The sequence below is a fragment of the Leopardus geoffroyi genome, chromosome E3, assembly GCF_018350155.1.
Source record: "Leopardus geoffroyi isolate Oge1 chromosome E3, O.geoffroyi_Oge1_pat1.0, whole genome shotgun sequence".
Lineage (NCBI taxonomy): Eukaryota > Metazoa > Chordata > Mammalia > Carnivora > Felidae > Leopardus > Leopardus geoffroyi.
Window position 1 is genome coordinate 1,127,095 of NC_059340.1, and position 21,088 is coordinate 1,148,182.

Below are 21,088 nucleotides of genomic sequence, written 5' to 3' on the forward strand. Positions count from 1 at the left end.
CATGGCCAGCCACGCAGTCGTTGATGGCTCCTTCCTGCCGGTTGCTCAGGCCACAAGCCCGGGGTGCCCCTGTCATCCTGTCCTCTCGATGCCCACACGCAGTCCAGCAGAAAACCGGCCAGAGCCACCACCTGGTATGAGCCGGGATTTCTACAGAAACCCTCTAACAGCGCCTCCGCGGCCGCTTTGCCACCTACAATCCGTTCTCGACACAAGATCTGTAACGGCGGGGGTGAGGGTGTGCCACACCTGCCCAAAGCCCCCCTCTGCACCCCCACCTGACGCCTGAGGAAAGCACGGTCCTTATGACGGGCCATCCACCCCTCCCTCCAGTCGGTGGCTCTCCTACCTGTCCTCCTCCTACAACCGCCCCTCAAGACAGGCTCATGTTCCTGCCTCAGGACCTTTGCACTCACTCTTTTCTCTGCCTGGGCCAATTTTCTAGCCTCCCTTGCAGGTGCGGAGGGAGGGGGGCGTGTGACTGAGTTCTGGCTGATGGAGGTGGTATGTATACCTCCAGACTAACCATCTTCCCTGCCTGCTGGCCGCACGCACGGGACACTGCAGGGCTAGGCTGACCAGGAACGGCTGTGTTGGTCTCTGGACGAGGGGGAGGTTAGCGTGCACTGGGCTCAGTTGCTGGGACTTGGGGATGTCTGTCACAGCAGCTAGCTGGCGTTCCTCTTCCGTTGCATGTAGGCAAGCAGAGGCAAAATTGCACCTGTGACGGCAGTCCAAGGGGACACGCAGTGCCACTCATTCGGTGGTAAAAGAAGGGCCCTGTCTTGGTTCAGAAGGCAGGAGGGGCCGTCCCTGAGGAGGGAGCGTGACAGCTGAGACCTGAAGGATAAGCACAGCTGATGTGGTCGGAGGGCAGGAAAGAATTTCCCAGGCACAGGGAATGGTGCGTGCAAAGGCCCTGAGGCGGGAATGAAGGTCTAAGGACTACAGAAAGGTGAGTGTAACTCCCACAGAGGAAGTGGGGAGGGAGCAGGGCCGGCCAGGCTCCCTCCTCCAGCCCATCAATTTTCACAACCACTTTACCTTTGAATAGAACCACTCTTTATTTTTTATTTAAAAGAACTTTTTTGAGTTTATTTATTTTGAGAGAGCAGGGGAGGGGCAGAGGGCGAGAGGGGGAGAATCCCAAGCAGGCTCCACGATGTCAGCACAGAGCCGGATGCGGGGCTCGAACTCATCAACTGTGAGATCATGACCTGAGCTGAAGTCGGACACTTATCTGAACCACCAGGTGTCCCTACAGCACCCTTTAAAAGTGGTCCGGGGGCACCTGGGTGGCTCAGTTGGTTGAGCATCGCACTTCGGCTCAGGTCACGATCTCGAGGTTCGTGAGTTCCAGCCCCACACCGGGATGGCTGCTGTCAGCACAGAGCCCACTTTGGATCCTCTGTTCCCCTCTCTCTGCCCCTCCCCAGCGTGCGCTCTCTCTCTCTCTCTCTCTCTCTCTCTCTCTCAAAAAAAAAAAAAAAAATAGATAAAGTAGGCTGAGCATACCTATCCTGCAGCCCAAGAAACTGAGGTTCCACAAGAGGAGGAACCCCCTGTTCAGCCGGGAAGACCAGGCCCCGACATGGGGTGAGGACCCGAGGAGTCTGGGTCAGCACAGGCCGGCGTCCCGCCCGAGTGGCCGCCCTGGTCGGGGGCAGGACTTCCGGGCCAGTGGGTCTTGATTCCCCCACCTCCTGCTTCCAGCACATTCCGCTTCTCTCAGTGATGGTGGGGGACCCACCCTGGGAGGACGAGGAGGGACAGGGCCAGAGGCATCACTAATCCCCATCCAGAAGCCAACTCTAGCTTGTGTGTCCACTTAGCTTCTGGAGGACGTGTGGGCCACAGGGCCCTGGGGAGGGTCGCAGCGGCGGGGCGCTCTAGACCCGTCGCCTGGATTCAGCCCCCAAGAAACCGATTTGACCAGGACTGATGGGCCAAGCCGGAGCAGACTCGGGGTCACTCGCCCAAACACAGCAGGCCTGAGCCTCTGGGGCAGACGGGGAGAAGCCGGGCAAGAGGGAACGGGGGTGGGAGGCAAGAGAACAAAGGGAGGCCCTGGCCCTGCAGCTTTCCCTGCAGGACTTCTCAGAGCCTTTATGTCCTGCAGTACCCCAGGACGCCCAAGGGAGCGGCCACACTGCACAGGGGTTCCCAAGCCGACCTGCCCACAGAACCCCTGCTGCAGGAACGTCTCACAGAAGCGGGCGCCCCGACTTCCTCAGGAAACACGGAGTGAGATGGGTGGGCCGAGGCCGGGCTGGAGTTCTCACTCGGACACTGGTTTGCCCTGGGACCCTATGGAATCTGTTCAGGGTCACACAGGGCCTCTCATCCCTGGGCGTTTAGGGAGGAAGGGGCCAGGGGTGCCCCGTGGAAATAGGGCTCCCTGCCTGGGGCCACGCAATCATGGCAGTGGGAGACGCACCCTCGTGGGGGAGAGGTGGCCAGAGCCCCCCCCGCCCCCGCCGGAGTGGACGGAAGCCCCCTCCCGTATGACTTCTACAGAGAGGACAGCTGGGGGGTCGTACTGGCTTCGCAGAACAGCCAAGGTTTGTCCCTCCCCCCACTTCCCAAGGCCACGGTCAGGTCGGCCAGGGGCTCGCTCAGGCGCTGTGGAGGCCAACGCCATGCCCGTGGCTCCAGGCGGGAGAGGGGGCTAGAAGCTGTGACACCTCATTTTAAGGGGCCACCCATTAATTAATTAGGCCCAATGAATAATTCATGCTGCCTTGGGTATATTAATAGCATATTTATATGGCGTGCTATGGATAGTATACATTCTCGTCTGAACACTTCACAAATAATTCATGACCCCGCTCCTTTCCTGGGCTCCGGGAGAACCTGGCCAGTGCTGAGGCTAGGGCTCGTGGGTTGCTTCCAACAGCCAAATTTTACATTTCATTATAAATGGCTTTGCTGGGCATGTCGGTAACTTTTACATTTCCATCCACTTTATTATTAATGGCTTTCCTGAACTGTAGCAGCCAGGCGTCGCGCACAATGCGTTATAAATATTTGATCCAGCATCTATAGTCCGCCATTTATCATTTATAACGGGTTACAAAAACATTATAAAACATTTACCGCACATTTATAGATCATTTTCGGCTACCGCGATGATGTGTTATAAATACATTATTAATCCTCCTCACGCCATTTATAGGAGCCTCTTGTAATGAGGCCCGGCCCGCCCGGCCCCTGGTAAACAGAGCACACGCAACAAGGGCTGGTGGGGGCGGCCAGGCAGCAGCACCCGGCCGGCCGACGGAAGCCCGGCCCCGCCTCTGATGGCTGTGCGTCCTTGGCCGGATCACGGCACGTCTCTGTTCACAGAACAGGTCATTTACTGAGCACTTTCCGGGTAGGACGCTGCTCGAGGGCCACCCTGAGCCCTGGGCGTTACCGGCAGGCCCATTTCAGAGATGTGGAGCCGGGCGGGGGTGGGGGGATTTGCCCAAGGCCACAGCCCAAGGGCTGAGCTGGCGTCAGACCCCGGGACGCTCTGTGCCACAGGTGTTGCCCATCCCCGGGCTGGGGCCTCCAGGGAGCAGGATTGGCGAGCTCCAGGCGGGGAAACTCAGATCCGGGGTGAGGAGCTCCTGGGGCCGGGGGTCCCCCGGGGCTGGCCTCTGACCTGGCAGCCCCTCGGCTCCCGCGGCCACACGCTTTGCCATCGCAAAGGCCCTCGGGGCTGCGATCCGACTGTAACGCTGCCCGGGGAGCAGAGGGTCTCGGACCCAGCGGCCCCTCCACAGAACCCCAGCTCCGGCTCCGAATCCTCGGGAGGCCAGCAGGAGGCTGAGGACAGTGGCAGCGGCCCAGGTGTGCAGAGCAGGTGGCTGCCGGCCATCAGACGGTCAGAGGGACCCTGGGCCCTGCAGCGGGAAGTCCTGCGCCAACCCAGGTCCCCTCTCTGCGTGTGGCCCTGTGACCTTGGCGTGTGCGGCTCCCCCTGACTGCTCCTCCTAGGGCCTGAGCTCCGTCTGGAACAGTTGGGGCCAGGCCACTTCCTGCACAAATGTCCCCCCAGCCCACGACGTGCAGGCCCGGCCCTTGTTCCACACCAAGAAGCCCCACAGCCCCCTCCAGGCCAGGAGGGCACCGGCAGAAAACCAGGGCTGTGGGCTCATCACTCACACTTGATAAAGGAGGAGAGCCCTGTGGCCCCAACTGCAGGACGGTAAGTTGAGTCCTCACCTCAAAAACTCCTATTCATCCTTCAAGACCCACGTGACATTCTACCTTCTCCGAGGAACCCTTCCAGACTCCCCCTGGCATAGGCCTTGTGGGATCCAACCTCTGGTCTCTGGGGGCCGGGCCTGGGCCGGGCAGGGAACCAGGGTCTGGTTGGTGAGGGAACTGGACAGGCCTCCCCCAGAGTGTTCCCAGCAGGTCCCAGCGGGGGAGCAGGTCCCCCCTCCAACACCTGAAATAACCCTCCCTCTGCCCGGCTGGACCTATCCGGGTCAGTTCTGGGGTGCCCTGAGGAAGGAAAGAGGAGAGATGATTCTGACCCTCGACAGGAGTGGATCTGCCCTGCGTGGGCCTCATGGCCCTCATCTGCGAAATGGGGGCATAAGCCAGCCCTCCCCGGGTAAACACAGGGGCACGGGCCCCGGGGAGCCTCGTGGGGAGAGATCTGGGCTGCCCGCGCCTCTCCGCCCCTGGCCTGCAGGACGAGGGCGTGTTTGTGGGTCAGGGCCCGCCCCTTCCCGGGACTGAAAATGAAACCAGGTGTTTTGTTTGGAAGCTGTTGGGGAAGCACCTGAAACCATCACCATGGCAACGCCTCACCCGGCCCCACCCCTTCCCACCTGCCTTAGGAAGCCCAGTGACCAGCAGCCCTTGCACAGCCGGGCCTTGGCACCGCATCCTCTGTCCTAGACTGAAGGGGGCCGAGAGTCTGGGGCTGGACTCCTGTGGAGTCCCAGAGCTGTCCGGGCCACACTGGCCCCTGCAACGGGGAGCTCACTACCGGGCTCAGCGCTGGCCCTCGCTGATCCCAGAACAGACGGGCAGGGACCACAGGCCCCGCCCCCACTTCCTGCCCCCCCTGCGCAGATTCCGCACCTGCACCTGCCTGACCTCGGCTCAGGTGTCCCAAGTCTGCAGTGCGCCCACTGGAGACAGTGCCGTGAACACAGGCTCAGGCCCACGCAGTGGACGCCAGGCCCCCACGCTGCCTCTGTGGCTGGCACCATCCCCAGGGGACGTGGAAAAGCCTGGCGTGTGCAAGGGCCGGGACCGTCCACCCCACGGGCGCCCCCACTGGAGTCACCCAGTCACGGTGCCTGGTACCAGCCCCCTGGACGCTGGCCAGCAGTCACAGGGACGCTGGGAGGATGCCCTCATCGGGGAGCAGATGCCCTGTCGCCTGTGCCCCACCACGTGTTTCACGTGGGACACCTCCGCTCAGGTAGCCTCCATTTTCTTGCTGGGTTTCTGCAGCCCGTCAGCTAGAGACAAACTGAGGCCCAGAGAGGCCCAGGACTGTCCCCCCCCCTCCCCCCCCCCCGCCACCTCCCTGACACCCAAGGATCCCCTTCCCCAAACCCGGTCCAGCCTTCGGCGGGCCTCTGGCTACTGAGCGTGTGCGAGGGGACCCCCGCGGGGAGCCCGGGTTTGCGGGCTGGGGAGGAGCACACAGGCGGCCCGTGGGGCTTTGCCACAGCCCTGCCATCGTGGAGGGACAGGCGGCAAGCAGGCCCCGAGCCCAGCGGTGCTGACCCGGGGGAGGGGGCACAGGACCCGGAGGTCCTACCTGGGCTGAGCTCAGGGGTCTCACTAAGCCTGTGCTGACGAAGCCCCGCTCACTCGGCCCGGAGCTTGGGGGTGGGGCCCAGCAGGCAGGTGACCCGGCCCCCACACCTCCACTCCCTTGAGCACTTGCCCCACACAGCCGTGGGCTGGGGGACACCCCAACCCCCACACCGGGGTGCAGGCCTGGCCTCCGTCTGCCTCCACACTCCAGGGGCTCCACGGGCGGTGCGGCCAGGGTCAGGGGCACCGACTCCGCCCTTGAGCCCCAGCACTCCCTCAGCCCAGCTGGGGCCCCACCAGAGACCTGGCCCATCACCCACCCCAGTGCCTCAGTTTCCTGGCAGGTGAGGGGAGACCGGTGCCGAAGGTAACAGCCAGCATCTCAGCAGCACCTTCCATGTGATGGCGGAAACTGCACACCTGATTTCGAAGCCCGCTGTCCCCTACGGGCCCCGCACGCGTGCCCAGGCCCCCTGCAGCCCCACCTCCACGGCCACTGCGCATGCCCGGCCTGCCCGCCCGCTCCCACGCGGGGACCCTCGGTCGGTCTTTGCCACGCCGGGGGACAAGGGCGGGATATCGCGGCTGCTGGAGCCCCTGCCTCCCGCGCTTCTCCACCGGGAGGTTTCAGAAGCCGCCGACGCTGCTGTTCCGTTGAGAGAACCAGGAGGGGAGGCAGCCCAGGCGGACAGGGGGCCAGGCTGCAACCAGACCTGATCTCCCTAGGGGGCCTTGACCTTAGGCCCTGAGGTTGGTGAGACTGGGCAGGGAGGGGGCCCAGAGACTGCCCCCGAGAGCCTCCTCTGCCTCCTGGGATCCCTCGCACACCCTGGTGCCGCGGTTCTGACAGGGGAGAGTCCCACCCTCCTGCGGGGGCTCCGGGTCACGTGCTGTTGACGGGGCTTTCTGGCCATGAGGGTCCCAGCAGCCGGAACGGGCGCCCTCTCCGGTCGGGGTGGGGGGAGGGGTGCCGCCTCGGAGGCCGCCCTTCTGGGGTCTCAGGGCTGCACTGGGTGGGGGCTGGGATGCTAACTTCCGGGAGCTTGGGACCAGGGAGGCTGGGTGCTGGGAGCAAGGGTTCCGGGAAGGGGCTCGGGAGAAGGGGCGGGACGCCAGCCTTCTCCACACCCGGAGGGGCACTGCCGCTGTCCGCTGGGTGAAGTGAGGCCAGGCTGGGGCACAGGGGCTTCCGGGGCAAGGAGGTGACTCTCACACTCCCCAGGGCTAGTCTCCCCCCAGGGGCGGAAGTTCAGCCTGGACTTCTGCCTCCCGCCTCCTTGACCCCAGCCCAGCACCTTTGGGGTCAGTTTGTTGGCCACGGCGCCCCCTGGTGGCCCCAGTGGAGCACAAGCGGGCAGGGGAGCCTGCTAGGGGGTGAGGGGTGGGGAGCCGGAGCAGGTAGGGGTAAGGCGGGGCGGTATCTGTGCTGCTGATAAGCATGAAGGGGGTGGGGCCTTTATGGGGCGCTGCCCCTGCCCCTCAGCGCCCCTGGGGCCACGTTCTCGGGCAGGGCGCCCAGCCTAGCACCCGCAGCTCCCTGGGGGGACACTCGCGGGTGGGGACGCTCTGGGCGGCTCGGCCTGCACCGGCTTCCAGCACCGGTGCCCTCAGCCAAGGGTCCTGGGCCTGTGGCCCCTCTGGGGAGCGAGGGGACCGGCCTCAGCCCAGGGGCTCCTACCCGACAGAAGTGCTCAGGGCCGGACAGGTGGAGCAGGACAGCAGGGAGCAGGGGCTGTGGCAGGTGGGCCAGGGGGCGGGCGGGCAGGCTCCCCCTCCCCCCCCCCCCCCCCCCCCCCCCCCCCCCCGCTCAATGCGCAGGCGTCTCAAGGGAAGCAAGCACCAGGCAGCCGACACTCAGGTAATTCACAATGTTTTATTTAAATCCAGCCCCTCTCCGAGGCTCCCCGGGACGGCGGCATCCTCCTGCGCGGGGCCGCGGGCCCTGGACGCTGCCCCTGCCGGGCCTGGCGCTGGCTCAGCGCCCTCCCTGACCCGGAACCACCGGGTGGCCAGCAGACGGGCCCCCACGCGGGCTCACATCACCGCCTCCATGTGCAGGATCCTCAGGGCCTCGGAGATCTGGACGCTGGTGTCCATCTGGCCATACATGCCCACCAGGAAGGCCCGGTGCAGCAACACGGCCGCGTGCTCTGTGGGCGACACGGGACGGACGTCAGGGTCCCGACGGGCAGCGGGCTGTGGGAAGCAGAGCGCCCGCTTCCCCGTGGGCCGGGTCGGGACTCACCCTGGCAGAGGAGGGTGTATTCTGGCAGGTTCCTGAGGGCCGTCTGCACCACCTCAAAGTCCCGGCTGCCCAGGCAGTACATGAACGTGGGCAAGAAGTCCGCCGCGATGCTGCGAAGACACGCGCTCAGACGGACGCCTCCCCCCTGCGCCCAAGACCACCCTGGAGCCCGCGGCCAGGCCCCGGAGGGGTTAACTGACCCCCGAGAGTCTGGTCCGGGGCCCCCTCGGCCAGCAGGGTCAGGGCAGGCCCGGGGCTCACCTGGGGTTGTTCTGGATGGAGCGCAGGGCCAGGCCGAAGGCCAGGTGGCGACACGGCTCCTCGGCAGAGCTCATCAGCCGCTGTAGACTGGTCTGCAGGGGCGGGGGCGTGACGGGAGCTCAGACCGCCAGTCCCCAGGCTCTCGGCCATCGGCCTCAGGACAGCGACAGCAGTGAGGGTCGGCAGGGGACCCTGCTCCCCAAGCCCCCACCCCCACGGCCTCGTGCCACGAGGTGGGAGGCATCGGCCGGCCGGCCGGCCGTCGGTTCCCAGAGCGAGGCTGGGCTCCCCGCTCCCTGGGAGCACCTGGGGCAGGGCCAGGCTCACACCTGGGCTGCCCCCATCCCCGCGGCGGCCCGCTTCTGACAGAAGGCTGACCGGCCCTCAGCTCCCTCACCGAGAAAAAGCCCAGAATCTCCGGTCTCCGCCGAGACATCTCATCTATGTCGCTCAGAACTTCCAACAGATCTAAGGTGAGCAGAGGGAGCAAGTGAGGGCCAGGCCTCGGCTGCTGGACCCGGGGCGGGACCTCTGTGTGCCCACACAGCCCAGAGGCAGGAGCCCCAGCCCGCACCGTCCCCCATCCCGCCTGCCGGGCAGGGGCCAAGCAAGGACACCACCAGGACCCTGGCCGGTCCCCGGTCTGGTCTCTGCACAGGTTCCAACAGAGAGAGCTGCGGTGTTCCAGACGCGGTGCAGCCTATCGGAACGCTAGCACCAGGGCCCTCTGGAACCTTCCACACCACCCTTGGTGCCTGGTGAGCTTGGGAGGCCCCCAGCGCCTCGGGGTGAAGAGCACCCGGCGCCCAGTTCCATCAGGACAACGACCCCACGCTGTAGGCACTGTTGACAAGGAAGCATCCAGAAGTACCGCGCCCCCGCCACCCCCGACCCTCGTCCGGCAGAGGGAGGAGGCCAGGGATCTGCACTGGCACCGCCGTCCCCACTGCCCGTCGCCGGCCGTCCAGAGACACTCCTGCTGCCAGGTGGCGGCCAGCCCCTCACACCCCGCTCTGCTCCGGTCGGCTAACGCCCAGACACGCACCCGCCCCACAGCGTGCCCGGGAGCCCGAGCCGCTGTGGCCGCCCAGCCCCTCTGCTCCCTGCCGGCCCGGCAGGCCGGCCCTCCGCGGGTGCCGCTCGGCTCCGGGGTCCCCGCTCTCCACCGCGTCCTCAGGCTGTGAGGCCACCGGCAGGGCGGCCCGTCCCTGCCTCAAGCCCCTGAGGAAAGAGCCCGGCTCCCCCCTCCGGCAAGGACCCCGCACCTCTGGAGGGCCGGGTGTCCCGTCAGACCCAGGGCACCAAGGGGCCACGACGGGTGCCCCCCGCCCGCCACAGGGCCGCCCCGGTCTGCAGGAGCCAGGCTCCCAAACTCACCCTCCACGGCCTGGCCCCGGGAGAGCCTCTTCATGTAGGGGGCCATCTCCGCTGCGGTCAGAGGGGTGGAGAGTGACACGCTGACCAGGGGCAGGGAGCCGGCCGAGCTCTCCTCTGGAAGCCGGGAAGTCGGTGCCTTCAGGCCAGAAACAGAGCCGCCCGGGCCAGGAGCACCCACCCGCCCGGAGGCGAGGCCTGCCGGCGCTCATCGCCATGGCTCCCGACCCTGCGCGTAAGCAGGCCATCCCTGCCAAGCACCCGCGGAATCCCACGGGAGGGTGGAGGCTGCAGCCGCTGCCCCAGGGTGAGCACGCTGCCTGGGACACAGCGGGCACCCACTCAACGGGGGGCGGTGAGCCCGCTGGGAGCTGCCTGGGAGACGGCACTTTCCAGGCCGAACCCGCCACCTGCCACACCCAGTGCGGGTTTTCTCTGCACCTGCCTGAGCGTGACCTCGAGGCTGGAGTGGCGACCCGCCCCACTGCGGCCCTGGCACCCAACGGGCGCCTAATAAAGGTACGCGCGGGCCCCACGGCAGAGGTTTCTACAAACTCCACCAAATGATTCGGCGAAACCGGGGGCAGCGCGAGCGCTCAGAGCCCAGTAACGGACTCCGCCCAGGGCACGGGGCCCGCTCGCTCCCTCACAGCTGCCCCTGTACGCCCCGCAGCCCCAGCCCCTTCCCGGCAGAGCCCCTGCGGGGCCCACTCACCCTCGCCCTCCTCGTCCAGGCCCCGGTCGGCTCTGCCGTCCCTAGTGGGCAGGCTCAGCCCTGCGAGGAGGGACTTGAGAGTCACCAGATCACTGCTGTCGAAGGACAGGTCGCTGGGGAGGACACAGGTTCTCAGTGAGGAAGACGCCACAGGGGCGGGATGGGCGGGTGTGGGAGGAGGCAAGGAGCTTCTGGGAGCGGGTTCAGAACAGAAGTGGGACTCGGCCGGAGCCCTCACCCCCCACCCCCCACCCCCTCCCCACACCGGGCTCCAACCCTCGGGCAGCGTCCGTTCCCAGCCACCACACTGCCTCGGGGACCCGCCACCCCCCCCCCCCCGCACCCGAGCACTGACTGCCCTCCCACAGCCTTCCCTCCGGCTGGGCTGGACCCTCGCCTGCCAGAGCCTGTGCAGGCCGGACACACACACACACACACTCACTGCAGCGCGTCCGCGTGTTTCTGCAGGAAGGACACAGCCGCCGGGGCGTTGCAGGTCACGTACTTGTGGGTGAAGTGCACGAACTTGTGGATGAAGGGCGCCAGGTGGCGGGACGACTTTCTGTAGCTCTGCAAAGCGGAAGCCGGCTGCTCACAGCTGCGGCGCCCCCACCCTGCCCGCCACACCTGCCCTGGAGGCCTCAGGACGGACCCCCAGACGCCAGCAACGCCACCGCCTGCCGGCCGCCACGCTAAAGTCTCCAAAACGGCCTTGCCGTTCGTGAACTGCCAGCGTGGACAGGCAGACGTCTAGCTGGAGCGTGAAAGCAGATGGACGACAGACCCCAGGAAGGCAAGAAGGCCGCAGAGAGGGCTGTGCTGAGCCCCGGCTGCAGAACACGAGCTGTGTCCCCAGCTGCACGAGAAGCAAGGAGCTGGTGCCCAGGGTGGGGGGCAGAAGCCACCGGGTAGGGGGCCTGGCCCTGCCCTTGCTGCGGTGACGCGGGCCAGCCCTGCCCTCTCACAGGTCCCAGGAGCCCTCACCCGACAGCCTCAGGCGGAAGGGGACAGAGGCAGGTCAGGCCTGGCCAGGCTGTGAGGGCAGAAGCGGGCGGAGGGTGGTGGGAGCCGTGGGGGTGCCAGTGGGCAGAGGAGGAACAAGGGCACACGGGCCTGGGCCGGGGGCGCCCCCCCGCCCCACCCGGGGGGAGCCCCACCGCCCTGCGGTGAAAGGCAGGCGGCCCAAGCTGGCGGCAGACCCACCAGAAGCAGGCGGACGAAGGAGCGCAGACAGTCCCACAGCGCCCCCTGGTGCTCGCTCTGGAACACCTGCGGCTGCAGCAGCTCCAGGACCCCCAGGACGTGCAGGAAGAAGGTCAGGTGGTTCTGCTGCCGAAACTCCTGGAAGTTGAGGTGGGTGCGGCCGTGCAGGAGCGCAGCGATCATGGGCAGGTGCCTGGGGGCGACGAAGGGTGCTCGTGGGTGGTGGGTGGCCTGGGCCACACCCGGGCCCACCCCTAACAAGCTCCGGGGCACGCCCTGAGGGGCCGAACTGGCCACCCCGACCGTCCCACGGGGTTCCAGGTCTACGAGGTGCCGTGTGTCCTGACCCGGCCTCCGGGGCTGTGCCCGGGCCCTCCCAGCTCAGACTCGGCTCAGCCAGGAAGAAGCCAACGGCCACCACTGGGCCACGAGGGCCGGCAGCTTCCAGATGCAGAGCCCGCTCTTAAACCACCCGAGCGCAGGCAGGACACGAGGAGCCACCAGACGCCCTGCCGGGGCCCCCAGAGCGCAGCCGGGCGCCCGCACCTGAGCAGCAGGATGGGGTGGGCCACGGCCAGCTTCCGGCAGGCCATGTTAGCGTCGGCCACCCTGTTCTCTGACGACCTTGAGTCGCTGGTGTCTGCCAGGAGGGTGATGACGCGGTGGATGAGGCCGTCCAGCTGAGGGGATGGCGGGGTGAGGGTCAGGGGCCACCTGCAGAAGGCCCACACCCGGCCCCGGCCACGCAGGGGACCCGGGAAAGCTGTCCCTCTGTGCTTCCTGGGGCCACGTCAAACAGGCCGGACCCAAAGCTTCCAGACAGCCTCGCACACGGAATTCAGTCACCCTCCACGTACAACAGACACCCTCGGCTAAACGCCAAAGTGGTACGTTGAGATAAAAAAGCAACACGGTGAGTAAAACACGATCTCGACTCTGCAAAGTGACACGGACGAAAAAGCGAACGAAACGGGGTTAGAAAGAACCAATTTCCCTACGTCGTGCTGAAAACACGGAAGGTGACAGATCCCGCCACGGAGGCAGGGGCGGGAGGCCTCCCGGATGCCTGGGCCCCCGCCGCGTATCTGCCCAAGGCAGCGGAGGCAAGCACCGCACACGGGCCGTGCAGCGCGACGGTCCCGGGGCCCACGGTGGGCGGGGGGCACGAGCGGGCGGGTCCGGCCACGCGGCGGACGACCCCACGGCCCAGGAAGGAGCGAGCCGTCCGCGCACGCCAAGCACACCCGCTTCTCGGGACCACGCGGAGTGCAAGGTGGCCCGCGAGGAGCGCGCGTCGCCGCTCCACGGACAGAGGCTCCGGGGAGCGCACAGGCCCGGGCGCTCACCGGGGAGGGCCTCGGGGGCCCGAAGGAGCGTCCCGCTCGAGGCAGGCTTTCAGCACTCACCGCCGCCGGGGCTCGCCCCCGCCCCCCGCCCCCGCCCCGCTCACCTTGCAGGGGCTGCTGCCCGTGGCGCCTCCACTGTGCAGCAGGGCCTCCGGCACGGGCGCCCGCAGCTCCGGCCACTGCAGGTACAGCTGCACCAGCAGGTCCCGGCAGCGCCTGCCCGGCACGCTGTAAGAGACCGAGGCGCGGCTGCTGGGCGCGCGGGGCTCCGCGGGCGGCAGCCTCGGGGCCCGCGGCCGGGGAGGGGGGCCCGCTCACCTGTCGCCCCACTGCTGGATGCAGCCCGTCAGGTGCGCCGTCACCGTCCTGATGCTCGCGTCGTCCCCGCGACAGCAGCGGAGCAACAGGGGCAGCCGGGCCTGGAGCAGACTGCAGGCGGCGGCGTCCCCGTCCCGGCTTCTGGCCTCCGCCTCCGCCAGGATCAGCTCCGCCAGGCCGACGAGTTCCGGCGCCCGGACCCGCAGCGCCAGCTCCTCCCGCCGCTTCTGCAACCGGCGACCGCCCGTCAGCGCCAGGCCGGAGCGGAGGCGCTGGCGCGGGCCTCGCCCCACCCGACACCTGCCTGGGGGGTGCGCTGGTCCCTTCCCTGCCAGATCCGCGGCACGTGGATGCAGGCCCACAGGAAGTCCAGCGACGCCGAAGGGTCGAACCTGCAAGGGCGCGGCAGCTCTGGCTCGGTTTCCAGGCGCAGAATGCAAACCACCGTCGCGACAAGAGAACGAAGGGCAGGACGTGACCGGCGGTGGAAGCTCTGCACCACGGACGTCTTTCCCGATGAGCTCTCTAGGTAAGGGCCACCCCGCCTCACCTGACCTCCCCACATCTCACGCCAGCGAAACCAACGGCCCTGCCCACCCCTGGCACCTGGAACCCCTGCACGTGGCGTGGACGGCAGCCAGGGACACCCTCCAAGGAGAGGACGTTCTGTCTGTTGACCGTCTGCCCTGGTGGGTGCCCGGGGTGGGGAAACTTGGACGGCGGGGGGAGGGTGTCTGTATCCCCAGGGGGGAGAGACCCGCCGCAGGGCTCCCTTCCGGGTAAGAGCCCCAGGCACCCAAGGAAGCCAGGTGCGGTGGGGAGCACGGGATCAGATGGCCAGAGGCCCCTCAATGCCACCCCCATGCTGCCTGGCCCTCAGGGGAGGGCGGGGGGGAGGGCACACACACCTCTGCTCCCGGTTTTTGCCCAGCAGGATACGGATACACTGGTGCAACGTGGACCAGCTGGACTGGTGAGTGAGGAGGGCGAGCAGGTAGGGTCGGAAAGATGGCACCTGGGGGCCCGGATGACCTTTGCCCTGCGGAGGAAGGACACCTGGGCTGACCGGCCAGCCGTCCTCTGCCGAGTAGGGTCAGCCGACGCCGCCCCACTCGAGCCACCGGGAAGCAGAGGGAGGAGGCCGTTCCCAGCAGACCCGGAGCCCCCGCCTGGGAGGCAGTCCCGGCCAGGTGGGGTCCAGCCGGAGTCGCCACAGCCAGAACACGTGCTGGCCCGGACCAGCTTGTTGGGGACGGTGAGCGCGAACAGAACGACAAAGCCCAAATCCCCATCTCCTGCTCCAGAACCTCAGAAGCTGGTCCAAAGACCGCCACGGGCCGCAGGAGCACCTCGGGAGGCTCGGGGACGGACGAGGGTGATCACTGCTGAGACTCCCCGCCCCCCCTCGCAGGGCCCCACAGCCTCCTTGGGGACCCATCCCGGGCGGGGGGCCAGGCTCCGCTCTCCATGAGGCTCGCCAGCGGTGCCTCCCGTCCCTGCACGAGGCTCTGGGCCACGCACTGCCGGTCCCACTCTGGCCCGCCCGCCCCAGGAACCAGACCTGACTGTTGTAGTCACTGCTCACAGGGGACGGGGCAACCCCCCCACCCCGGGCCGACGAGGGTCAGGCCTGGGCTTCCGCTGGGACGGAGGGAAAGCCGGGTCCGTGCGCAGCCCACCTTGCTCCGGGAGAAGAGCAGCCTCTGCTGTAGGTCGGGACAACTGCTGATCACCTCAGGGTCCAGCAGCTCCAGCCAGTCGACCAGGAGCCCGGAGCAGGGTCCCAGCTGCACGGTCTCAGGGCTGAAGGGAATGCAGGGCCGGGTCAGAAACGGCTGGCCTGGGGCGGGGGTGGGGGGAGGTGGGGAGAGGTGGGGGGTGGCGCGGGCAGGCCACAGCCCCCCCAGCCAACCTGCAGCTGTCGGCCTCGGGCTCCCCCGGGGCCGGGGGCTCCTTCTCCTGCAGCAGCAGGGAGCTCAGCACGGCCACGGGCCTCCAGGTCGGGGACGCGGTGGCAAAGAGAGCAGCCAGCAGCTCCTCCAGGTGGGGCGACCCCGCCTCAATCAGGCCCCGGAGGACTGCGGGGGGGAAAAGAGCGTGTTCCGCGTCACTCCAGCTCCGGGGATGGGCACGGGCGGGCCCCGGGCCACCTGACTCTGGGACAGACAAGCCAGGGCTCTTCGGCCAGGGGAGGAGCCTTCTGGCGGACCGCCGTTCCTGGCCACAGGCCCCATTTTGGGGGCACCTAGGAGAGGGACCTCTGGGCTCGGCAGCCAGGCTGGGGGTCCTCACGGTGCCCGGCCCCGAGTTACCTTTGCCGACGAGCTCGGGCTCCACGCCACACTTCTCCCCCGACCTGAGGGTGGCGACCACGGCCCGGACAGTAGAGTTGACCACCTCCGAGTCCCCGCGGAACGCCAAGGCCTCGGCGAGGCGCAGGAGCCCACTCCGTGCTGCAGGGAGGCGCATGTGTGAACCAGGGTCTGGCACAGGCCCCCGTCCCCGCTCCCCAGCCTGCCCGCCTCCCCGGCCCCCCCCGCCACTTCCCACTAAGGCTCCCGCTTTGTTCCCCACAACCCCAGTTTTCCAATCCCTGGGCCACGTCCACGCTGACGCCCACGCAGGGCCCACACAGCCCAACGGCTGACACCCCCAAACGGACTGGGCCCTCCCCACTGCCCCCCGGGGGAGGGGCAGCAAGCCCGAGGCCCTCACCATCGCTGATCCTGCGGCGTGCCGAGTACTGGGCGGCGAACAGCTTGAGCTGGGCCTGCAGGGGTCCGCCCTCCCCGGCGGGCCCGTCCAGCCACTGCAGCATCTGCACGAGCACTTTGAGGAAGAGCGACGAGAAGCCGGTGTCCTGCGGCACACAGCGCTGTGGGGGGGACCCGCAGCTCAGAGCCGGGACCTCCGACCCTTCCAAGCCGCACAGCCGGCGAGCCAGTCTCCCGTCCGCAACCGGCCCGGCTGCGGCTCGGGGAGGAACAGGAAACGCCCCACGGGCGCACACACGAGTGACAGCACGCGTGGACGTGGGCAGATGAGCAAGTTCGGCAGGGTCACCGAGTCGGGGTGACAGACGCGGACCGGGAACCGCCGCCCCCGGCTTACTGGGGCGCCTTCCCGAACAGAGGTGGGGCTCTACACCCAGCCCTGCAGCCGCCAGCTCCCTCCCCGCCCTGCGACGCCGAGGACGAAGGCCCGCACAGGGCCAGCGTGAGGGCGGCCGGTGGGCAGGGCCGGGGCCAGCTCTGCGGAAGGCCCGGGACTCAGGGTGGACTCAAGGCCGAGGCCCCGGGCCCCGGAACGGGTGCAGCAACCCGCCCGCGTGACTCCCCGCGGGCCAGGGCTCCGCCGCACACGCGCCCACCTGGTACTGGGAGATCTGGCGCAGCAGGGGGCAGGCGAGGAAGTGGTTCCGGTGCATGGACATCACCAGGGCCCCGCCGTGCGGGGAGCCGAGCAGGGTGGCGACGGCCTGCAGGAGGCGCACCGTGACGCCGGACAGCTCGGGGCCCCCCTGGCGGAGTTGCGCCAGCTCCTGGCCCAGGGCCTGCTGCAGCGCGAGGGCGACGGGGCGGGCGCTGGAGCTCTGCCACCGCGGGCCCGGGCTCAGCGGGAAGATCTGGAGCAGAGGGAAGGGGGGGGCATCAGGGCCGGCCAGTGGGGGAGAGCGGAAGCAGCCAGCTCGAGAGAGAGAGAGAGAGAGAGGGCGTGTGTGCCTGCGCGTGCAGGAAGACGCGAGCCTTCCGCAGGAACGTCGCCATTCGGGGAGGCGAGCGCGCAGCACGGAGGCCCCGGGCTCGCGGGGCTCGCCGTGCACACACGTGTCCGCAACGGGGAAAGCCCTGGGGCAGGAAGCACGGCGGTGGCAGCCAGGGAGCCAGCGCTCCTGGGACCGTTCCGAGCGCGGACGACGGTGCACGGCCCTGGACAGGCGTCCGCTCCGGCAGGCGAAATCACACAGCACGAGCGATGCCCACGCGCAGCACGCACGGCAAGGCGGCCCTCAGAGCTCGGGCCCCCGGAGCCAGTCTCAAGTGAAACACGCCAGACGACCCGGCTCAGGTGGCTTTTCCAGCTCCGTTCCAGCCGGGAAGCCAAGCGGCGGGGCCAGGGTCGTCTAGCGCCAGGGAGGGAGGCGCGGTTCTGACCCGGGCGGCTGGCTCCGGGGAGCCCTCCCCGTCTGGATGTGGGGCTCTGGGGTGGCGGCCCTCTCTCCGGGCGGGAGGAAGGACCGGGCAGCCCGGGGCGCCCTGCTTCTGGAGAGACCGTCCCAGGCGGGGGTGGTACCTGCAGGACTGTGCTGGCCAAGTCGTCCTCGGGGCCGAGCACCCGCACCTGGGTCACAGCCCGGGTCCGCGCCTGGCCCGAAGGCTGCTCCGGGCTGCTTTTGGGTTTTGGCGCTTCGGCGCTGTCTGTGCGGAAAGGGGAACGGGCTTCAGCGGGCGACTCTTCTTCCCAGCTGGCGTCCAGCGCAGGCCCGGCACCCGAGAGCAGGTCCTGCAGAGGGGCCCTCGCCCCCCACGCCCCCCGCCGCACTCAGGCCTGCGGAGGCCCGGGAGGAGCAGGGCCTTCAGGCGGGATGTCGGATACCCGCCCGGAACGAGCGTGCCCGGGTCCGCGTGCTGAGGTGTGTGGGTCGGGGTCGGGCAGTACCTCGTCGGGGAGGCAGGGAGGCCGTGAGCAGGGAATGGAAGGTCTGGCCTCCGGACGCTCCTCTCTCGTGCTGAACCTCCACCAGGTGAGCCATGTAGTCTGGGAGCCGGCAGCCAGGTTACGTCCCCGCACCCGCGGGAGCAAGCACCTCCCCCTGCCCAACGCCCCGGCTTCCCGAGGCCCGAGCTTCCCGGAGGTTTCCGGAGCTGAGCCGCGGGACGTTTCACCAAGGGCCTGCTGGGGCCGAGTGCACCCCGCAGTGTCTCCCAGCGCTGACACCCGGGCCGGCCGTGCTGGGACAGGGCGGCTGGGCTCCAGGCCGGACCTCCTGCCGGGAGTGCCGCCCGGCCCCGGAGCCGCCCCCTAACGCTCGGCCGGGGTGTGTCGCATATGGTGGGGAGGGCGGGGAGGGGGGGGGGTCCCTGGCTCTCACTCTTGTCCATGATGTTCTGCTCCAGCGTCTGGGGGTCGTGGGCCACCGCCTGGTCCAGGTACTGGAGCAGCTTGCTCATGCTGGACACAGGGATGCCGAAGGACTGCACGAACAGCAGCAGCTGCTGGGGCTCCAGGTCCTGCAAGGCTGAGAGGGAGGCTCGCTCGGTGCCCCTCCTGCTCGGCACCCCGGCCCGCGGGGTCTTTCCTGAAGCCCCGGCCTCTCCCCACGAGGCTCATCACCGGCTTCTGCAGCTCGCTACCCAGGGCACTGTGCCGGCCCTGCGCCCCCTCCCCCCACCCCTGAGCCCTCTAGAACCATCCCTGGCTCCCTGCGGCTCCTTACAGCGTGCCGTTCCCTGCGCGTCACAGACTCGCCCCGCCACGCACTGAACCGCCTCCCAGGCTGCCCTCCACCTGCCCGGTGCTCCCTGCCAGACGCCACGCTGGCCTCATCTGGGAACAGCCTCCGGCAGGCCGCCCAGCCCCCACCGCATCCTTCCAGAGCCAGCGCAGAGGACCCAGCCCTTCCCGCTCCCCTCGAAAGCCCCGGGCCGCTTTCCCTCTGTCCTCTGGCACCGCCTGCTTCCAGAGAGGCCCTTGGCCTCCCCGCCCGACTGTGAGGGGCTGGCGGCCAGGGGCAGCGTGGCGCCCGCCCCAAAGCCCAGCATAGCTCCAGGCACACCGGGAGCCCCGTGGGCACCTGCTGAGTGACGAACGCCCTGAGCCTCGGAGGCCAAGTCCCTCTCCCTGGTGTGCCACAGTGGGGGGCCGGGCTCCCTGAGGCGGCAGGTGGCCGGGCCACCCCGGCGACAGACCCCCGGGCCCGGCCGGCCCGCCCGTACCCGCGTCCACCAGGCGAGGAACCTCGGAGCGGATCATGCGCAGCTTGAGCCAGTCAGGCAGCAGCAGCGCCTCCTCCGACGTGTCCACCAGGAAGGCCGTGGGCAGAGGCTGCTTCTCCGGGAACCAGATGTCCAGCAGCGCCTGGAACTCGCCGTCCCCGGCTTCGGAAGAGACGACGTGGCGAGCAGCGTGACGGTTCGGCAGGGCCACCCCGAGCCATGGGTGAGACCCCTCCCCCCCCACCCCCCCCCAGGGCAGGAGGCCGGGGCCGGAGGAGCCCCAAGTGGGAACGGAGGCTGCGGAGGGACGGGAGGGGCGGCCTGCGCGCCGTGCCCGCCCCTCCTTGGTCTAACCCCACGATCTCCGCGACCCCGTCCCAGCTGAGGGCGCGGACTGTACCACGAGGCCGGCCGGTCTGCCGCAGGGGTCTGTGTGAGACTCGGCCGGCGCTGTCCCCGGGCTCCCGCCCCCTTGCCGCCCCCAGGCCCCGCAGACGCCCCTGGGCTGACACAGGGCCAGCCTCCCTTCCCTGCCCAAGGCTCACACACTCCTGCCCTCCTGACAGGGGCCGCCTTCCCAGCAGAGCCCACACGGCACTGACCCTAGCAAGGGGCCCCGTCCCTGCCCTCCACGCCCACACGCGATGACGCGGCAGAACAGTCCACGGCAGTTGGCCGGAAATGCGCGAAGAGAAAGTCCCCGGGCCCTGGACACAGCACGCGGCTAGCACGGTGAGCGTCTGCTCAACAGGCAGCCCCGGGTTTACACTCCCCGTTCCAGGAACCGCGGGCTTCCCTGGCTGGGCCGCGAAGGCCTGGACACACAGACGGGCACCACGTCCTGATGACGCGAGGCCACGGGCCGGGGTGGCGAGGACGCGCCAGGGATCCGGGCTTCTTAATCCGAGGCGCTCGACGGCTCAGGGGACCTCCCGCCACGCGGGGGCTCCGGAGGGCTCTCCCCGAAACTCTGGGTCAGCGAGACGGTCCCGTCTTCGCCCTGCGGGGACCCCTGCCCAGAGCCCCCGGCGGGGGCCGCGGTGTTTCCCCCCACCTCTGCGCGGCCCTGCCCGGCGGGGCTGGGGCTCAGGGGCACGAGGAACAAGGCAGGGAGGCTGGAAGCCACCCCCCGCCCCCCCGCCGCCCCCCCCCCCCCCCCCCCCCCCCCCCCCCCGCAGGCCACTCACCGCGGGGCGGCCCCAGCGTCAGGAGTATGACCATGGCGTGGACCACCAAGATGTGCATCGTGGCCGTCTCCCCGCCGGTCCAGCGCAGGAAGACCTGGTCCTGTGACTCCGACTGCAGGAGAGGAGGCGGCTGGCTGGGCGGTGGGGGGCCGCGGCGGGGGGGGGGGGGGGGGCCGGGCCCGGGGAGGGGGCCGCCAGCCTTACCCAGCTGTACACCTCCTCCCCCTCCTTGCTCTTGCGCATGCGCCGCACGTAGCGGGAGAAGATGGAGAGCAGGGCCACCAGCACGGCGTCCGACTCGGCGCTGCAGGAGCGCTTGGAGAACAGGTGGGACATGATGGTGGAGCGTTCCACGACCAGCCGCGCCACATCCTGGGGGCGGGGAGCACGGCCGTCAGAGGGCCTCCCCGGCCGGCCCCGCCGTCTCTCGTCGCCGCCACGCCAGCCCACCGCGAGGCGGCATCACGTGAGCCCACGCAGCCACGTGCCGGCCGGGGCCGGGGTCGCCGGGACCAGCAGAGGGAGGGGCCCGCGTGCACACACAGGGACGAAACCACCAGGCAGGGCCGGGAACGGCAGGGCGGGACAGAAGCGAGGCAGACGCCCACCGGCCCGGACAGCGACCCAGATGTCACGGACGTCACCACCCGCCCTGCTCCTGATCCGAGCAGGGAGGGGTGGGGGGGAGGGAAAGAGGGGGAAACGCTGACCCCAGCCCTGGGCGGGAGCGT

The 21,088-nt window shown here is 68.8% G+C and overlaps 1 protein-coding gene across 2 annotated transcripts in view; it reads right to left on the reverse strand.

Moving 5' to 3' along the window:
- Window positions 1–7,631: 7,631 nt before the first annotated feature.
- Window positions 7,632–21,088, reverse strand: part of INTS1 (integrator complex subunit 1) — a 29,540-nt gene continuing 16,083 nt past the window's right edge. For both annotated transcript variants that reach the window (XM_045462293.1, XM_045462292.1), the window contains exons 24-47: window positions 20,562–20,729; window positions 20,358–20,469; window positions 19,171–19,332; window positions 18,327–18,473; window positions 17,894–17,992; window positions 17,528–17,652; window positions 16,605–16,859; window positions 15,950–16,109; window positions 15,547–15,687; window positions 15,147–15,312; window positions 14,914–15,037; window positions 14,143–14,273; window positions 13,539–13,626; window positions 13,235–13,461; window positions 13,021–13,144; window positions 12,117–12,250; window positions 11,571–11,763; window positions 10,810–10,937; window positions 10,368–10,480; window positions 9,656–9,769; window positions 8,676–8,746; window positions 8,279–8,370; window positions 8,018–8,127; window positions 7,632–7,922 (exon numbers count right to left, since the gene is read on the reverse strand). In XM_045462293.1, coding sequence (XP_045318249.1) covers window positions 7,807–7,922; window positions 8,018–8,127; window positions 8,279–8,370; window positions 8,676–8,746; window positions 9,656–9,769; window positions 10,368–10,480; window positions 10,810–10,937; window positions 11,571–11,763; window positions 12,117–12,250; window positions 13,021–13,144; window positions 13,235–13,461; window positions 13,539–13,626; window positions 14,143–14,273; window positions 14,914–15,037; window positions 15,147–15,312; window positions 15,547–15,687; window positions 15,950–16,109; window positions 16,605–16,859; window positions 17,528–17,652; window positions 17,894–17,992; window positions 18,327–18,473; window positions 19,171–19,332; window positions 20,358–20,469; window positions 20,562–20,729 — 3,300 coding nt within the window. In that variant the 3' untranslated portion in view covers window positions 7,632–7,806. The remainder of the gene's footprint in view (window positions 7,923–8,017; window positions 8,128–8,278; window positions 8,371–8,675; window positions 8,747–9,655; window positions 9,770–10,367; window positions 10,481–10,809; window positions 10,938–11,570; window positions 11,764–12,116; window positions 12,251–13,020; window positions 13,145–13,234; window positions 13,462–13,538; window positions 13,627–14,142; window positions 14,274–14,913; window positions 15,038–15,146; window positions 15,313–15,546; window positions 15,688–15,949; window positions 16,110–16,604; window positions 16,860–17,527; window positions 17,653–17,893; window positions 17,993–18,326; window positions 18,474–19,170; window positions 19,333–20,357; window positions 20,470–20,561; window positions 20,730–21,088) is intronic.